At 39.5% G+C, this 13,754-nt stretch overlaps 1 protein-coding gene across 1 annotated transcript; it reads left to right on the forward strand.

Annotated features, from left to right (window-relative positions):
* The first annotated feature begins 1,403 nt into the window (after positions 1-1,403).
* On the forward strand, positions 1,404-13,004 carry LOC121520137 (cytochrome P450 2F3-like). Its single transcript, XM_041803439.1, has 9 exons — positions 1,404-1,683; positions 3,542-3,704; positions 4,181-4,330; positions 5,737-5,897; positions 7,814-7,990; positions 8,204-8,345; positions 10,419-10,606; positions 10,686-10,827; positions 11,003-13,004. Exons 1-9 carry the CDS (start codon positions 1,513-1,515, stop codon positions 11,191-11,193), a joined length of 1,485 nt encoding a protein of 494 aa, XP_041659373.1. The 5' UTR covers positions 1,404-1,512; the 3' UTR covers positions 11,194-13,004.
* Positions 13,005-13,754: the final 750 nt, after the last annotated feature.

Raw genomic sequence — 13,754 nt, forward strand, 5'->3', positions numbered from 1 at the left:
CAGATTCAGGAAACATAGAGGAGCTTCACAAGGATTGGACTGAGGCTGGAGTCACTGGATCAAGGTTCCAGAAAACGGGCTACAAATGTTCTGTTCTTAGTGTCGAATCATTCCTGGCATAATTAGAAAAAAAATGGACTGCTGCTCAGTGGTCCAAAGTCCTGTTGTCAGATGACAGTAAATTTAGCAGTTTATTTGGAAACCAAGGTCCCAGAGTCTGGAATAAGACAGGAGAGGAAGATGTGTTTTGCTTGGTGCTTGAAGTCCAGTGTTTTGTCATCTGGTGGTGTGGCTCCACTGTCCTTTATTAAGTCCAGAGTCAACGCTGTCAGCCGTCAAACAGGAGATTTTAGAGACCTTCATGCTTCCATCTGCTGAGAAGCTTTATGGAGACACTGATTTTCTTTCCATGTGTGCACAGTGAAGCCAAAACTACCAGAAACTGGTTCATCAACCATGATATTACTGTGTTTGATTGGCCGGCCAACTGGTCTGACCTGAACCTCGTAGAGAACCTCTGGGGAAATGTCAAGGGGAGGATGAAAGACACCAGACTCAATGATACGTACGAGCTGAAGGCTGCTATCGGACCTACCCTGGTTTCATAACACCCAAGCAATGGCGCAGACTGATTGGCTCCATGCGCCGTATCACACTGATGCAGTTATTCATGCTCTGACCAAGTACTGGTTACACAAATGAACAGGATTTTCTAGATTGTCAACATTTCTGTGTCCTTTATTTGGATTTGTGTTTTGTAATATTTGAATATTTTGAGATAGTGGGTACCTGTGATTATTCATATTTAATCGCAGCAAAAAATAACTTTTTCATGATATTCTAATGTGTTGGGATGCACCAGCAAATGTCTTATTTTTGCTTCAAAGAGTATCTCTAACCTCCTACTATAAGCCTTTTTTCCCCTTTAACAGGTATCTAACCCCTGTTTTTCTCCACTTGCTATTGTTTTTTCTGTTTTCAGGATGCCTGCACAACTGCTGCGATGTAATCTTTACACCTCCTTTTAAATGCTCAAAACGGTTGTCCACTGAGTTTATGCCAGACACCTGAGGGATGGTGCCCTTAATACAAATAAAACAATGTATCTCACCGTATGCAACTAAAGTTGGACATTATAAACTCTGTTATATAAGTGACAGTGTAATGGCATATTCTCCACCCTCTGCTCTACTGTTAGCCTACAGTAAGAAAAACATTTTTTTTTTAATTGGAATATAAACTTTTAATATGAAACGCTGGAAAAACGGGTCAAATCAGTAGCAAATAATATGCAGATGCAGAAGTTGTGTATTTACAATATCAAGAGTACTCCTGGTGACTTTTATCCCATTTCCTGTTTGGCTACATTCCACCAATCATGAGCAGTAGAGGCTAAAGGTTGAACACATGACATGCTGCCGCTTTTATGCAACCAGAGGTACTTAATAAAGTCTAGGAGCTGCAGAAATTTGCAGAGGAAAATAACTCGGGTAGTTCCTTTCGTGGAGCAGAATGGAGTTTTCTGTGACATTGATTTCATCTGGGCTGCTCATTGTTTTGGTGCTGCTGTTAAACCTGAAGAGCAGTAAGAAGTTTCGTTTACCTCCAGGTCCGACAGCTTTGCCTCTCATAGGAAACCTGCTGCAGCTGGACAAGAGGGCTCCATTCAAAACTATGGTCAAGGTAAGGCTAGACGTGTTGTTTACTAGCTATGGTATTCGTTGGCATTACCGCACCACTGTATCCGCTCAGATAATGGAGGCGACATTGAAAGGTTTGACTTTGCGGAGTGACTCGGAGTGGTGGGAATATGGTTCATTTCAGTGATCCGGATCATTTTGCTCAGCTCAGGAAGAAGGGCTAGGTTTTTCTGTTCTCAAACGGCTCTTAATGTTGGACCACTTAGCCTTATTAAATGTGCCATGTAGTGGCGATTTGTTCAAACAAACAAAATTAAACCTAAACAAGCTAAACAAACTTAGCTCATATCAAAGAATCAAAAGGCCACTGATGCACCTTGGGGATTCAATATCTGCAGGCAGAAGAAATCCATTGTCTGTTCCAAAGATCTTCTTAAAAAGATTTATTTTCCATAAGGCAGGCAAGCAAGTAAACTGAAGTCTAAAGAAAATCATGACTCATGTTGCTTCTCTCACACTGGTTTCTCAGCTAAACTAAATTACTGAAAAACTAAATATACACACAACTAATTAGCAAAAGTAAATACTAACAGAAATAAATTCTAAGTAAAGAAAACACCCCAAAACAACCCAAAAAAAAAAAAAATTGTGCATTGTCTTTTATATATGAAATTTTCATAATTTTTCACAATGGCCCATCTACCCAAAGTGTCTTGCGTGCTTGAATGAATGAAATGTCATGAAATTCACTAAGGTCCCAGCAGATGGCATAATTTGTTTGTTTTTCTGCAGGAACCCAATTACCAGGTTCATCGGTCTTATGTGTTCACAGCAGCCTCCATTTAATTAACCAGTCTTTGCCCTAAATGTTCCTCTTGTGCTCCTTTTCATGGCTCAGGAACTTGAAGGACAAATATTTGGGGGTCCTGTCTTCCTTTTTCATAAAATATTTATTGTGTCAGGTCCCTTCAGCACATCACTTCATCAGAATTGCACAGAAATTGTAGTGTGATCTGGATCTATTCAGTAGAGTAAACAGAGGCGCTACTGTTTGTTTGCACCACCGACAAAATGGCTCACAACTTGCACATTATGCTTTATCAGTGTAATCAAAAGAATAGTTTGCTAGGTAAGGTTTACGGGCCTGTTATCTGAAATGGGTAGGGTAACCGTCAAGAACCAATTAAGGATAGCTGGGCATAACGGCATGACTGAAGAATTAATAATTCAATGTCCACAATTTAGACTTAAATTTCAATATAAAGCTTTATTGCTATTTAGCAGGATGTTACAGTTCAATCAATGCATGTGATGCAGATGTTGTGAAATCAGTATTAAAACATATGAGTCAAAATTTTGATAATTATTTTGCCACAATCCAGTTTTAGTCCTCAGTGGTGATGTATCTGTGGTGAGGACTGTGGAGAAAAGATCATTTCTTCATCCTGCCTGTTTAATAAGAACAAAAATTAGAATTTTAAAGGAAATAAAGGAAATAAAGGAAAGCCAGCTCCTGTGGTTCACATAAAAGAGTTAGCTCATAGTATCGGCTTGTTTATAAACAACACATCACTTTTATGGACCTCAGTGTGATTCAAACTTGGCAGAGTATAGACGTGCTGGGGGAGTCACATTCTTTGTACTGTGTCCTTACATGACCTAACTAGCTGTTATGTTGTTTCCGAAAAGAGTTTTCAAAGTTAACTTATGGCAAATGCATTTACTTTTACCAATTTTACACCAAGTCTCAATTGCAGTTGTGTTAGTGACGTGTAAATCATTATGTTTTTGTAACAGTCCCAGTTTTTTTTCTAATCTTTACACTGCACCGTTTTTGTTTAGTGTGTTTCTTGCATGCCTGAACAAGAGGAAACAGCCTCATGTCCCTATTTAACCTCCAGCTCAGTGAGAACTATGGGCCTGTGATGACTGTGTACCTGGGCCCTCGGCGTGTTGTAGTGCTGGTGGGGTACGATGCAGTTAAAGGCGCCCTGGTGGACCAAGCGGATGACTTCACTGGCAGAGGACCACTTCCTTTCCTGATCAGAGCTACAAAGGGCTACGGTCAGTGAGAAGTTTTGTGTACCATTGCAGCTTGTCTGAGTAAAACATTAGGAGATAATCCTCTGGCCAAACCTGTTGAGTCTCACCTAAGACCTCACCCAACACTGATACTAGTTTTGCAAAATGATGGAGAATTGTTGTCATCCCAACTTGTGTTTAACAGTTATTGAGTCCTGGTCTCAGATTTTGATAATAGATAAACAGATAATAGTAATACAGAGTCCAGTCAGATTTCCCTGCCAGTTTGACTCACTGTACAAGCCGTAGAAGAACAGCAGTATAAAGTTGGACGATGATTAGTATAGATAGAGGTGAAACTGACACCAGTTTGCAGGATCACAGAATCACTTATGATTTTTGATGTCCTGGGACCTGCATATTGTATCGTATCTTGAATTACCCTGTGATTTACATCCCTAATAAAGACGGTAGCAGTCTAAGTTAAATACTGCATGATTTTATCTTAAATCCCACAGGCTTGGGGATCAGTAATGGAGACCGCTGGCGACAGCTGCGCCGTTTCACCCTGACAACGCTAAGAGACTTTGGGATGGGCCGTAAGGGCATGGAGGAGTGGATCCAGGAGGAATCCAAACATCTGTTGGCCCGGATAAATAATACCAAAGGTATGCATGTACAGCAGGCTATGTGTGACATTAACTGTGCAATGAAAATCTAACAGTGCTGATAAAAAGTATTCAAACTCTTGGTGTTTTACCCTTTATTGGTTTCATGAATCAGTCATGGTCAACAATTCAACTTTTTTGACCAAAGAAATTACAAAAACCTCTTTAATATCAAAGTGAAAAAAAGATTTCTACCAAGTATTGTCAATTATAAAAAAAAATATGTTGTGTAAAATAAGTGACTGCATAAATATTCACCCCCTTCGAAATCAGAATTTAATAGATGCACTTTTGGCTGCAAATCACAGCTCTGAGTCTGTGTGGAGAAGTCTCAGTCAGGCTTGCACATCTAGACACTGAAGATTTACTCCATTCTTCTTTGCAAAACTGCTCAAGCTCTGTCAGGTTTCTTGGGGATCGGGCTTGAACAGCCCTTTTCAAATTCTCCATTGGATCGACATCTGTGCTTTGACTCAGTCACTCCAGAACTCCCACCATGTTGACTTTAAACCATTTCTGTGTAGCTTTCGCCGTATGCTTTGGGAAAATAAATCTTCTCCCAAGCTGTATTCTCTTGCGGACTGAATAAGATTGTCCTATACTTAGCTGCATTTATCTTACCCTCTACCTCTACAAGCCTTTCAAGGCTGGCGGCTGAGAAGCATCCCCACACCATACTTCACAGTGGGGATGTTGTATTTGTGGTGATGTGCAGTGTTTAATGTTTGCCAAACAGCGTCTTGTCTGATTGCTATAAAGCACCATTTTGGTCTCATCAGACCGATGAACTGTCTCCCACATGGAGTTTTCTGCATGTCTTTTGGTGATCTCTAGTCCAGGTTTAATGAGTTTTCTTCAACAGTTATTTTCTTGTTGCCACTCTCCTATTACGCCTTGACTGGTGAAGAACCCAGGCAACAGTTGTTGTATGCAGAGTCTCTCCAATCTCAGCTACTGAAGCTTTTAATTCCTTCAGAGTAGTCATAGGTGTCTCAGTTGCCTCTCTCACTAGTCTCCTTCTTGCACAGTTGCTTCTTTGAGGACGGCCTGATCTAGGCAGATTTACAGATGAGCCATTTTCCTTCCATTTCTTGAACACTTCTCTAAATTGCCTGAAGTGTTCTTTTGTCTTCATGGTGTAATGGTAGTCAGGAATAGTGATGAACCACTGACTGGATCTTTTATTCAATTTTTTTGTGGACAAGTCTGAAGGAAGCAAACTGCTGCCACACACCACAGCATTTATAGCCAGTGCTAATTTGAAACGAGGGCTCTTTGCATTCACATATTTTTCTAATAACTTTGAATAAGTCTGTTACTTTGACATTAAAGAGGTGTTTTTGTAGAAGAGCTTTGTAACTGAAATTTCATAAAAACTTTTTTTTATTTTCCCTCTTTCCTTTCAGCTGCACCCTTTGATCCCACATACTTCCTGGGCTGCTCGGTGTCCAATGTGATCTGCTGTCTGGTGTTTGGTCATCGCTTCAGCTATGATGATCAAGACTTCTTTAAGATCCTGGAGTTAATTCAAGGAGCAGTCAGATTTGGAAGTAGTCCCTGGGGTCAGGTGAGAAAGATGTTGCAGATGTGTAGAGCACTTGACTTGTGTGGTTCCACGATAGCAGCATGTCACTTTTCTTTCTGCACAAACTGCATCCAAAAAGGTGTCTAAGTATGTAAATAAACTTTGCATTATGGTGCTGCAGAACACCAAGAGGGAGTGCAGGAGGTTCAGTGCATGGGCACATAGCAGAAGCTTTATATACAGACACACTCAAGCAAGCACTCACACACAATGCACTCACTGGATGTGAAGATTATTCCACTGAACATGTTTCCCCCAAACACGTTCATCAACAGGACAATAAATATACCATGGTTTTAAATAATGATCACCCACAACGTTTACAGTGTCTTGTAACCACACAAACATGAGCAAACATCAGTGACAAATTCAGCTTGATTACATTGCAATGTTGTAGTACTCAAGTCCAGGACTGGGACTCGAGTCTGACTTGAGTCCTGATTTGGAGAACTCGTGACTCGACTTGGACTCGAGCGCTGATGACTCGGACTTTGACTCAGACTGGAGCTCTAACTGCATCAGGAATTGAGGATAAAGAGGAGGACTCTAACCTTTTTTGCTGAATACTATTTTATTCTGTTATATTTGTTGTTTTTGTGTGAGAAAACCCCTCTTAACTGATCAGTGTTCATGCAGTTAAGAGGTGCTTTCACTTGCATGCACATTCACATTAGTCTAACCTGCTGTCTGTGAAAACAACAAGAGGAGAGAGAGCGGGGGAGCCTGGGTGTCAGCGAGAGGAGCTGATAAGTTGATAAGTAGTTTAAACCTGTGGCTCTTCTCTGATTTCCCACTGTAATCTTTACAAGAAATTAAACTAAAATGCAGTTGACCTACCTTTGAATCGCTGAAAATCTCCATCAGCTGTTCGTACTCGTCATATTAGCTGCTGTTGCTGCTGTACAGTAGTCCTCCTCAGTCTTACACAGAGTGATAAAAACTCTTAAACCTTGTTGTGAGTCCCCTTAGTAAAAACATCAATCCAACGTTGAAATCTGCGTTAACAACGGCGAAGTAACGCTGATAAGTGTGCTAAACAAGGTGTCATAAGGCAAAATTCTGATGTGTTTAATGACAACTCAGACTTTAGAGTATCGAAGGGGGGACAAAGTTAAGAACTTTTTATTATGTGATTAAATGTCCCACAGAGAAAATTGGAATTGTAGTTTTTAGTGAGAAATCTGAATGAATCCAGTCATTTTAGAATATTTAGTCCAGATAGATGTAAAGCTTGAGTTCAGTTAAAATCATGTCTCATTTTTCCACCCTAAATACACTGACAATGCTGTTAATATAACTAATATTATAGATCAAGCGCGTAACAGCTCCTCTAGCCCTTTAGAATAAAAAAATTGAAGAAATTCATATATTAATGAAACACATCAGTGTAGCCCACCTTGAAAGCAGGAATGGCTTGAAAATAATTGATAATTTAATTTAATTGGCTCTAGGTTTTAGGTACTGGGGACTCGCCTAGGACTTGAACACAGGTAATGGGGACTTGACTTGGATTCAAACTCAGGTAAAGAGGACTTGACTTTGACGCGACTCAGATTTTTTTTTGGTGACTCGGACTTGAACACTAGGGACTAGGGACTAGGGACTAGGGACTCGGGACTCGGCTCAGACTCAAGGTTTGGTGACTCGACTACAACACTGTAACATTGATCTTGCTGTAGTAGCCTGACAGCCTGTGATTGATGCGATGCAATCTGGTGTGCTTTTTTTGGCCTGTCTTTTGTGATGCTGCAGGGTGCAAAGCCACAAATGTTATTCCCATGTAATAGCAACCAAGGAAAATGTGCACTGAACAAAACTTAAGAAAAACATTGGGAAAAGAGCTTTATCATTTCAAGCTTCTAAGAGGATCACATCATTAATTTCCCCTGCCCTTACAGCTGTATAACATCTTTCCTAAACTGATGGAGTGGCTGCCGGGTAAACAGCACATAATGTTTGGTAGAGTGGAAACGCTGAGAAACTTTACAATGAAACAGATCCAGGAACACAAGGACACGCTAGACCCCAACTCACCCAGGGACTTCATCGACTGCTTTCTCAGCAGACTCGATCAGGTACAGCAAAACTCTTTAACCAGATTCCAAGACTCTAAAGTCACGTTTGTTTGATTTACTCTGGGAACGTCAAGATTGCTAACTCAATATACTGAACTCCCAGACAGATTTGTAACTACACTGAACACATGGCAACCTTTGAGCTCTCTCTAGTGCTGTAACATTTTGAATTTTCATTCAAATAAAACTATTTTTAAAATATTTTTTTCATAGGAAAAGCATCTTCCCACAACTGAGTTCCATTATGATAATCTGGTGTCGACAGTGTTGAATCTGTTTCTGGCAGGAACAGAAACAACCAGCTCAACTATCAGATATTCACTCAGTGTGCTGATCAAATACCCCGAAATACAGGGTAAGTATCAGAGTGTATCTCATTTCAATATTCCGAATGATTTCTGTAACAAACACACTTTAAGTACATGTTTGTTCTCTGTCTTTCAAGAGAACTACATCTTGTTTCTATTTAGGTATAAGTAGTCATCAGACTTAGAATATTGAACTTCCTCTAATGTTAGGTTTATTGTGTTTCATCCAACAGCTAAAAAAGCAGCAAAACAACGCTGGAAACAGTAAATTTTTAGCATTTTTTCCACCAAAATCACTTAAGTGTGAATTTAAATAATGGCACAGCTTCCACAGATTTCAGTTTAATATGAGTCTGGTTTTCCCCAGACCCTGTAACTTTTCTAAATGTTGTTTAGTGCTGTGCTTTTGGTGGATTTATATTGGGTCTTGCACAAAATATAGCAAAGAATATGGTCTAAACCTGCTGCCAGTTGCACCAGCTATGTGTAAGTTATGTCTTTAGTTATGCCATTAAGTCCATGCTAAGCCCTTCATGGAAACTAGTTCAGTTAGGAACACTCTCGTCATACATTTAACCATTTTATTGCAAAATGGATTTACAGTTCTACTTGACAGCGAAGGCTCTGATCAGAAGATGCTTCCCTGGTGAACCAAGAAGCATGATTTGACTTTCCAGGGAGCACATTGCTAGAATCTCCCACATTCATAAATTATGACAATGCATGTTAAATGCATTGAAATTTGGTTAAGAAGTAATCTACTTTAACCTGACATGCCAGAAAGACTATTGCATCAAAATGTTATGTAGAATAATCCATTGCATGGATATCTTTCACGTTCATTTGGGAAACCGACTGTAGAAAGCATCTGGGATGGGCAGGACTTTTCAAATAATCTCAGGAGGTGATTGGACAAGTGTTCTGTCTGACACATTCTTAATGGGCCAAGCAGAGTGACAAGACAAAATAAAGTTGTAGACATGCCCAGCTCCAGTAGGAATGTGGGTTTGACAGGCAAATGCTGCCACAGTGTATGAACAAGAGAGCACGATGTGGATAAAACTTATGTCAAGGCCAGTTGGGAGAAGAGCGAAAATGTCTTCTCTGCCAAGAGAGGCTTTCAGTGTGGCTCTTTGCCCTTGTTTTAATAAAGAAATGTAACACAGTTCTGATTAAACTGCCAGTTTTCTACAGTTACGCCCCAGCTAATTGCTTCAGAAGTAGCAGCTGTTGTATACAACCCTATCCCTAATGACTGAAACCCATGCTGAAGCAAGTCGGCAGAAGAGCGACAGCATCTTTTCTGCAATGTAAAGCTTTTTGGTGTTACTATTTGATCTTTGTTTAATGAAGAAACTTGGTCCAATTCTAAAAAAAAAACAAAAAACAAAAACAAAAACTGTCATTGCAACACCAAAAGCTAATAAATTCACCAGAAGCAACTGTCTTTACCAACTATACCCCCCATATTCATCAGAGCTAAATGCAACAATGGTGGCAACCATTAGGCTTTCAGTACAACTTAACCTTGCCAGTAACTACCGCCTAGTTCTCCTCAGACGACATTGATTAGTCTGAACCTTTCTCGCTTCGGCACAAATGTCCTAGATCCGAGCTTTTTAAGATGGATTGGTCGGATAACAGACTGGTAAATCCATCTGCTTTCCAAGGTTTAATCTTCATTGTTGCATGAATGTGAAAATGAGGGTGCAACACAAGCTTTAGGCTTAAAAGGAGGAGGCTGGGGTGGTGGAGGTGAAAGTTTGCCAGCAGCAGTGTGGTGTAACAATAATTGAAATCAGCTGACTGTCAGCTGATCAAAGCAAGGCGTATGACTTCTGTACCCTGTATGAAATAACTAAGCTTTATTTACGTTGTCACTTAAGTTGTGTCATAATTTGGATGCACCACATAGGCGTAAGGTTCATCTTAACTAGAGGGGTAATACATCCAACATCAAAATATTGTTGCAGGTTTCAACTTGCCTATAGCTGCCCTTGTTGTAAAGTGTTTAAAAATAGTTTTGGTTATGAACTGGTGCTATGCAAATAAAGACAGATTGATTTTAGTTGTTTTTCTGTTTCTTTGAAATAAAGTACTTTTTGCTTTTGCCTTTATAGAGCGCATGCAGCAGGAGATAGACACTGTGGTTGGGCATGAACGCAGTCCTCGTATGGAGGACAGGAAGTCCCTCCACTTCACTGATGCAGTTCTTCATGAAATTCAGCGTTTTATGGATCTTGTCCCCATGAGCGTTCCTCACTATGCACTAGAGAACATCACTTTCAGGGGCTACACAATTCCAAAGGTAATAAGGTTCATCAGTATCAGTGAATGTTATTGATGCATCTAACATCTAGATTATATTCTGATCCTTTTCTCGACAGGGTACACTTATTATTCCCTTGTTGCACTCTGTGCTCAAAGAGGAAAGACATTGGGAGACCCCCTGGTCCTTTAACCCCCAGCACTTCCTTGACCACAATGGCAACTTCAAGAAAAATCCAGCATTTCTGCCCTTCTCAGCAGGTAAAATACCTAGAAAATATGTTACTTTGTTTTACTTCTCTATCAAAGTGTGTGAACTTTGATGCTGTTTGCAGGACAGCTCTTTTCTGAATTAAGATGATGAACTGACTCAAAGAGATTCTCCATGTGTGCCTGTGATATATAGTAGACTATCATTATGCTTTCTGTGTTCCAGGAAAGAGGTCTTGTGCTGGAGAGTCCTTGGCTCGCATGGAGATCTTCCTCTTCATAGTGTCACTTCTGCAGAATTTCACCTTCTCTGTCCCTGGAGGACCTGACACCATAGATCTGAGCCCTGAGTACAGCAGCTTTGCTAATGTGCCTCGCAGATACGACATCATTGCAACACCTCGGTGGGAACAGTAACAGCGTAATGTTCTCAGCTTCTTTCTGGTGTTAATCCTCAAAAAACGTGATCAAATGATTCAAAGGAGTCAGCAACACTAAGAACCTTGACTTTATGTTTAGGTTTCATTTTTTTCAATATAAAACATTGGGGGTGCTTCAATCCTGTTAAAAATCTAACAAAATTTTGAGTTATGTAATACAGTTTCCCCAACCTGCTTTCTAAAATAGAATCCCAGTTCTCTCAGAAAATCGTGTAAACCAATATGTTATTCATGACAGAACAGAAATAACACGTCAGATGTTGAAACTGAGGCATTTTACTATTTCATGAAAAATATTAGCTTGTTTACCATTGTGTTACCTTTTGTTGCCCTGTCCTACTATTTTGAGATCTATTGCTGCTTTGAATTCAAAACTAACAAATATTTTACATTAAATTATGAAATTTCTTAGTTTCAAAAGTTTGTGAGATTTACAAATCATTGCATTCTGCGTATCTGGGACACAACTTTTTGGGAATTTGAACACAAATAGTTTATCTGTTGGTTTGACGAACTGGATTTTATTCATGTTAAAAATGCCCCAGCTTGCACAGTGGCCTAATGTGGCTCTTTGTGAAAGACTTTCTCCCATAACATCGCCATCACTCTTATTAGAAATTGCTCTAGTTTACCACACCTTCAATACAAGTCTTGAGAAATCTTTGTGTTAGAGCTGGGTGGGTCTGTTGGCAGAAATAGATTTTTTTTCGTTTGTGTAAATGAAATAAATGCCAATAAGAGTTTCTGAAAGATTATAAAGAGCCCTCTTTCTACATCTCATATTACAACCCACATATTTAAACACATAAATTTAGTGCTGGTTCAACATTTATTCTTTTCTTGGTTTCATGGCCATGCAAGCTTTTCCATTACACCTTAATGGATGATAGTGAAGGGAGCTGTAACCTGCAGCTTTGCCACTAGATGCCAGTAAATCACACTCATAAAGGAAATCTGAGTATGAGTATCTCTGCCAGTGAAAATCTCACTGCTGGAATCTGAGTTTTTGCTTTATGGAGTTGTTCTGTATCGTTCACATTGTATCATTTTGTGATATTTTTGCCTTTTTTTCTAGTTAAAGGTACAGTGTGTTATACTTAGTAGCATTTGGCTGAAGAAACCTCCAAAAATGGAACATAACTGCCATCTTTCTACAGTACAATAAAAGGGACCAAATAACAGTTATGCACTTTTCAAATTCCCCATTGCATTACATGGTAAACTCTAACTGTTAAATTCTGCTAATATCCTGAATTTTACATACTGTACCTTTAAAAATAAGCCACTTAATAACATACATAGATTATTTTGTACTCTTTTATTCCTCTGATACCATCAGTCCTTTGGTGACAAACCCTAACCGCAGAGACCCTCTTGTTTACATCCTGTAGCTGGGTGACGTCTTGTACGTAGATACATCTGTAATCTGATGAGTTCAAGGTCAGGTAATCGGTCAAGCAGTGTGTCAGGTTGTCAGTTTGTTGATGTGTTCAGGTGTATCACTGTCCTGTGTCTGAGCGACTGTACATGTCAGGCTCAGGGGATCACTGTCAAAGAACGAGGCTGCAATTTGTTAAAAACTCATCAAATTACTGAGGGGTATCAAGTGTCATGGCAGGTTTTATTAATCCTTAACCAACTGCTTCACATCAAGTATACTATGTTATAAATGCTACTGTGTTTTATATTAAGTACTTTATCATTTGTGTGATACAAAATTTGCATTTGTAGTCAAGTTAACTGATGGATTATACAATTGTTTATTTTTACAATAAAACATCAGGAAATACAAATTAAATAAAAACAGTGTTCTTTGTTCGTCTGGTTAAATTGATTAATCCTAACATATTCTTCATCTTTTCCTAATGACCTACGTGGTTGAAAAATAAAGCCAGTGTGGAAGTGTAAAAAGCTGCAGCTCCACTTGAGACTGACTGCAGAAGCACCAGAACTCACATATATACAGCTTATGATAAAAAAGACAGATTTTTTAAGGATATATCATCTTTTAATGGGCACACAAAGTTATTATTTTAATGATTTGTCAGTTTACAGTTATTCCTACCGAGAAGTGTAATCTGATTTTATTTTGAAAGTTTTTACATATTTTCTGTCCTGACAGTGCTGGTGTCTAACAGCAGTGCTCTGCAGAGGCAGGTGTCGGAGAGTGGCAATCTGCAGCCAGACTTTCTTGTGAAAGTCTTGGGAGTGTGTAGTATGAGTAGGCTGTTAAACCCTTCAACAGTGAGCATGCCCAGATGCTGACTTAGTTGAACACTGTTTGCACAAAGGAGGTTGACTGGCTGCTCAGTGTGGTCAAAGTAGAAAAGGTGTTAAACAGTGTTGGGTGCTCTTGGAAAAAGGGGCACTCCAAGCATGAAAAATATTTTTAAAAAAATATTATGAGGGGAAATGTTATCGTGTTCTAACCTTGCAAAGCAGATGGATATGACTGTTTTGGTGTTTCTCACTGGCAAATCCATCTTGCAAAGCTCCCGTCTGAACTGTTTGGGCCTGGTTAGAAAGTGACAGCACGCC

This window comes from Cheilinus undulatus, linkage group 2 (assembly GCF_018320785.1).
Source record: "Cheilinus undulatus linkage group 2, ASM1832078v1, whole genome shotgun sequence".
In the NCBI taxonomy this organism is placed as follows: domain Eukaryota; kingdom Metazoa; phylum Chordata; class Actinopteri; order Labriformes; family Labridae; genus Cheilinus; species Cheilinus undulatus.